At 38.0% G+C, this 6,144-nt stretch overlaps 1 protein-coding gene across 1 annotated transcript in view; it reads right to left on the reverse strand.

Moving 5' to 3' along the window:
* Nucleotides 1-5,525, reverse strand: part of dnah9 (dynein, axonemal, heavy chain 9) — a 103,198-nt gene extending 97,673 nt beyond the window's left edge. The window contains 5 exon segments of the mRNA XM_016239573.1: nt 1,696-1,907; nt 1,998-2,128; nt 2,211-2,369; nt 3,520-3,716; nt 5,172-5,525. Coding sequence (XP_016095059.1) covers nt 1,696-1,907; nt 1,998-2,128; nt 2,211-2,369; nt 3,520-3,716; nt 5,172-5,525 — 1,053 coding nt within the window.
* Nucleotides 5,526-6,144: the final 619 nt, after the last annotated feature.

Genomic DNA, 6,144 nt, shown 5'->3' on the forward strand with positions numbered 1-6,144 from the left:
TGTAGGCCACTAATAAAAAATAGGACCTCTGTACATTTGTTTGTTGCAAATTTGCAGACAATGCAATTGAGATGTTTACATTTGGCTTGTTCAACTGACAACAAAGTTTCCCTTCTGAATTAGCATAACTGCACAAGTTTTATAGTTAATTAAATCTTTAAAAACAAATTACATTAATTATACTTTCATTTTCTTCAATAAAAAGGAAATTGAGTAAAGGCCCGTTCACACCAAGGACGATAACTTTAAAGATAACGATAAAGATATAGTTCTAAAAATCGTTCTCAATATTAAAGAATAGCAGAGTCCACACCACAACTATAACAACAAAGGCACAGAGAAACGATATCGTTGGAATCACTTTCAGAACGATTTCTTTCCAGCTGATGAACGATAAAAACATTGACAGCCAATCAGAATCAATCCTGCTGTAATGAGCTCGAGAATTTAAAGCGACAGACGCGCATGCACTTGATGATATCGTTCGCTGGTGTGGATGCTAATATCGTTATCTTTATAGTTATCGCTCTTGGTGTGAACGGGCCTTAAAGGGATAGTTCACCCAAAAATGAAAATTTTATGTTTATCTGCTTACCCCCAGGGCATTTAAGATGTAGGTGGCTTTGTTTCTTCAGTAGAACACAAACGAAGATTTTTAACTCAAACCGTTGCAGTCTGTCAGTCTTATAATGGAAGTGAATGGGAATCACGGCTTTGAGAGTAAAAAAACACAATACACAAACAAAACCAAATTAAACCCTGTGGCTCATGACGATATGTTGATGTGTAAAGACACGAAACGATCGGTCTGTGCAAGAAACTGAACAGTATGTATATAATTTTTTTTACCTCTGATGCACTGCAATGTTTGAACTGTCTGAACTGTCCTGAGCGCATCCTGAGCGCGTCCTCGACAGCCGGTGCGCGACGCGTCTTCTTCTTCTTCTTGCTTTACGGCGGATCACAGACTTATAAGAAGTATTTATACGTCTATATACACCTATCTCTCAAATGGACCATTGACCATCCATCTACAATCTCAATTACGAGCGTCAATGGTCCATTTGAGAGATAGGTGGCAGTAATGCACTTATAAGTCTGCAATCCGCCATAAAGCAAGAAGAGGAAGAAGACGCGTCACGCTCCGGCTGTCGAGGATGAGCTCAGGACAGTTCAGACATTGCAGTGCATCAGTGGTAAAACAAACTATATAAATACTGTTCAGTTTCTTGCACAGACCGATCGTTTCGTGTCTTTACACATCAGTGTATCGTCGCGAGCCGCAAAGTTTAATTTGGTTTTGTTTGTGTATGTTTTTTTTTACTCTCAAAGCCGTGATTCCCATTCACTTCCATTATAAGACTGACACACTGCAACGGTTTCTACTGAAGAAACAAAGTCACCTACATCTTGGAAGCCCTGGGGGTAAGCAGATAAACATCAAATTTTAATTTTTGGGTGAACTATCCCTTTAAGACTGTGTAAAAGGTTTGTGGACGTGGATTAGTAATCTGGCCCCTTGGTATAAAGGAGAAAAAATGCTGGCCCTAGTCACTATCAAAGTTGCCCATCCCTGTTTTAGATGTTAGATGGGTGGAAAATTGACAGGCTTGCGCTGCAGTTCTATAGATGTTTGACTGACAACTATGAATGGAAGTCAGTGGAATATAGAATGTAGTGTGTCCGACCCTTTACCTGCTGGATGAGGAGGTTGCAGATCTCCTGTAGAAGCACTATGATTCGGGCTGGGCTGTTGTAGTATTTGGAGTTTGCCCATATGAGACACACTGTATGCATGAGAGGAGCGATCTTCCCCTTCACCTCGCTGAAGTCTGCGTTCTCCACATCTTCTACAAGTTTCTCTATTGGCTTGAGGAAGGTATTGATATCCCTCGTCTCACTTCGAGCTTAATAAACACATCACAAATCCAATTAAGATTCAAAGCTTTCACACAATTAATGCATTGCATATTTGATGGCAGAAGCTGATGTTATACCTTCTGAAACGTCCCGGAGCATTTTTGCAAAGGCAGGATAATAACTGCTGTCGACGGCAGCCAGGAGCTCAGCCAGCATCAGAACTCGAGGGGACTGGAACTGGTTATGAATTCCCTGAAGATCAGCAAGCCTACAACATAACATAACGTGGACAAACAAGACTGCAGGAGCTTTCCAGGCAACATCTGAGTGACTGAATTCCCAGGACTAACCTGTTTTTCCAGAACTTAATCTCTGCATGTGGAGTGGGGTTTTTGCCCTCAAGTAATGGCTCTGATGAGTCCTTCTTCAGGACCTTATAGACCTGATGACTCCAATCGATCACAACAGTCTCCATCGAATGAATGAGTCGTTTATCCACAAGATGCCCACTGCAAACATCAAATTAATGCTCAATGCCAATAAAATAACTAACCCTCATGTGGTGTTCTGGTAATTTTGATCCTGAAAACGCTAGTTAATGTTTTTGCATTTTGCACTTTGCTCACACACAGCTTCCCAAATCAAAGATAATTTTGGTACGTTTTGGGGATTTTTTTTATTTGGGGTATTTACACTTGTGGAGTTCTGGTCAAAAATGATGAAATTGCTTATAAATCTCTTGCCACGCTATATTATCACCAAATATTAGGTTATTTTTGTCAGCTTGCTGTATTTCAATTAGCACAGGTTTTGTGTTTCTTTTTAGAACCAACTAATATAATATATATTAGCATGTAATTTTGGCTCAAAAACTGATGTGCACAAGCTCAGATCAATAAGACCCATGATCAATCAGTTCTAGAAAGTAACAAAACCTGTGCTAACTGAGTTAACAAAAAGATTGAATCCAAGATTTGGTAATATTATAGCATAATGAGAGATTTACATTTACATTTAATCATTTAGCAGACACTTTTTTCCAAAGCAACTTACAAATGAGGACAATGGAAGCAATCAAAATCAACAAAAGAGCAATATGCAAGTGCTACAACAAGTCTCAGTTAGCCTAATGCAGTACACATAGCAAGGTTTTTTTTAATTACATATTAAATAAAAAGAAAACATAGAATAGAAAAAGAATAGAGCAAGCTAATGTTAGAGGCTTTTTGTTAATTATAAAAAGAAAACAAATAGAATACAAAAAGAATAGAGAAGCTAGTGTTAGTTTAAAAAAAAGAAAAAAGAAAATAAGCAGTTAGTAAATTAATAAAGTGCAAGTCTAAAAGGGGCAAGTCTTTTTTTTAAAGAATAGAATTAGAATAGAGAGTGTTAGAGTTAGAGGGTCAAATAAAGATGGAAGATATGTGTTTTTAGCCGATTCTTGAAGATGGCTAAGGACTCAGCTGCTAGGATTGAGTTGGGCAGAGCATTCCACCAGGAGGGAACATTTAATGTAAAAGTACGATTTACAAGCAATTTTTAAAAGGCCGGTCATTTTTAAAGTGGAAAACCAAATTGGAATTATAAAGAATATTCAGCACAGCACACGGATTAAGACAAAAAGACGTTTATTAAAATGTAGTGGCTCCATGAACCCACCTCTTATCTCCCTCATGAGCGACTGGCTCAAACTGCTCGAATCCTGGAGGCACGGGAAGGTGGGTTTTGCCTTTGACTTGTCCAGCAATAACAAACACGTTGTTTTTGAGCACGTGGATGTGTCGCATGAGGTCCTGAGAAACCACATGAGGAAAGTCCCGGTGGTTCCTCGCATTGGACAACACCGGTTCCACAACCTCAACACACGGGAAAGATGAAAGTAGAAAATGCTGTGATATTTGGACAATTCCCTAATTTACTAAACTGTAATTCTTGTGGAGACTTTCATCCGAAATGACTTTCTGTCAGAGAAACACATGAACACAATAAAAAGTCCTGAAATCATACACTTCACCAACCCTTTAATACAATGTTTGTGGTGTCAAGTATATAATTACACCATAATGTGATTACATTAACTCATTGTTTAACCCAGTGTTTACATGAATCGACCTGGTACTGCTATAGTGACAGGCAGGTCAATGGTCACTGCTTAGAAACTGCTGTGATGTTTTGCTGGCCTCAGACTGCCTGTCCTGTTTGTGTAAGCCCTGAACAATGGTGAATGAGAATGAGTTTCTGAACTAAAGATGACATGTCTCTTAATGATCACATAAGGATAATTTGTGTGCTGTAACGTGCTTGTGCACACTGTTCGACGTCTTGTCATATAAAGATTGTCAAATTTACAGGCATAGCCAGCAGAATTTCCTCATGCTGACAGTTCTGCATTTAGTGTGTCTGTGGCTTCAATAACAAAACTATGAGGACAGTGCAAAATACCTGAACAAAACAAATCTTTAGCAAAAAAAACAAATCTGACAGTGAATAACTAAATCTTTAGATGAGCTGTGGAAGAGAAAAGAATTTCGAACAGGGTTATAATATCTCACTACTGAAACTACAATCAAGTACACTTCCTTCCATTAGACAACATCCATTATATGTATGGGAAAAGAGACATGGGCATTTGTTTATAACTTCATAATGTTATACGATTAAAAAAAATAGTAATAATTTAAAACAGAGCATTAAAACATTACCTGTGTGAAATATATTGAACTTAACGAAGACCCTATTCATGGAAAATATCTTTGCATATTTGGTTTCAGTCGATTGAATGTAAACAGCGCTTCATCCATCCTCTCTAAGTGTGAATGAACTCAGAAACTCTCCTGGAATGGTGCGAACTAAGACGTGAACCGATTCTTTCAGACAGCTTTGTGTACTGGTTTGACCGATTCTTTCAAAAGAACCGACTCAAATGAATGATTCGTTGACGAAACGGACATCACTACTCTTGACTCTATAGATAATAACACAAATAGAGGACTGCTGAAATAGTGTCACGGTAAATAAAATATAAATTAATAACACAGATGTCACTTAAAAGCGAATTAATTAAGAGAGAGAGACGATTTCAACCCAAGATACACGTTGTATATCCTAATAGCGCTGCAGTTTGTTGTAAACTAGTGTCAGATACTGTATTTTGGTAGCTACTAATGCTCTCTAGTATGCTTCTAAGTTAATACTTTAACAGTTTTTAGCAAGTAGCCTCACGTCACTAAACTTTATTGCGAATCTAAATGATTCGTTTAAAAGAACCGGTTCCAAAGAATGACTCATTGGCGATTCGGCCATCGACTCACCTTCTCCACCAGCACTGAGAACTGCTCCAGAGGAGAGTGGCACACGTCTCCACAAAACAACTGTGTTTTCATTTTATCAGCGGACAGTGCGGTTTTACACAGCTTAACGAAATAAACCGACTTGTTCTTCCCGGTTCCCGAGAGTCCGAGAGCAGGGATCAGCTGTCCGGAGGAGTTTAACGATATAACCAGAGTCTTGTGTTCAGATTTATCCAGAAAGTCCTGAATGAGCTGCCGCTGCTCCTCTGTGGCGACACATTTCTGCCAGCGGTCAGACTTCACATTAAACGCTTTCGACACGCACTTCTCTAAGAACTCAAATCTTTGGTCAACTTTATGCGACTCGTTCTCCATTTTGCCGATGTGTTTGTAACTGACCGGACGACTGATTTCATTTAAACAGCTGTCTCCATAGCAACCAGTGTTTACATGTACCGACCTGCTGTTGCTATGGTGACAGAGACAACCCTTCTCACAGGTGATTGTCAGTGTATTTGTTGAAATGTATAAATGTGATTTCAATGAATAAATTACATTTGTATTTTTTTCTTCTTTTTTTTTTTAGTACAAAATAAATTATGAGCTTTAAAATGCATTCAAAAAATATTTTTCCTAAACCAATGTGTCAATTCAATTCAATTGCACAGACTGAATAGATAAACCTATCTGACACAATTACTTCCTGCACAAATAAATAATTTTGAAAATGTGCTTGAAAATGCATCTGCAGCTCATTTTGCACACATTTACGAACAACTTGCAAAACTCCACATTCTTATATGTGCAGAAATATTAGGAAATAACCAGAAATGTACAGCAATGTGTTTTATTTGTCCCATGTCTATTTGTAGTTAAGCACTTACACTGACAAAGCGGCCTAATTACTAGAATGTTCCGTGAGCGTCAATGATTTTTACTTCATGAAACCGAGCAGCAATGCTTTTTTTTTTTTTTTTTTTTTTTTTTTTTTTTA

The sequence above is a fragment of the Sinocyclocheilus grahami genome, unplaced genomic scaffold (assembly GCF_001515645.1).
Source record: "Sinocyclocheilus grahami isolate Dianchi unplaced genomic scaffold, SAMN03320097.WGS_v1.1 scaffold569.1, whole genome shotgun sequence".
Taxonomy (NCBI): domain Eukaryota; kingdom Metazoa; phylum Chordata; class Actinopteri; order Cypriniformes; family Cyprinidae; genus Sinocyclocheilus; species Sinocyclocheilus grahami.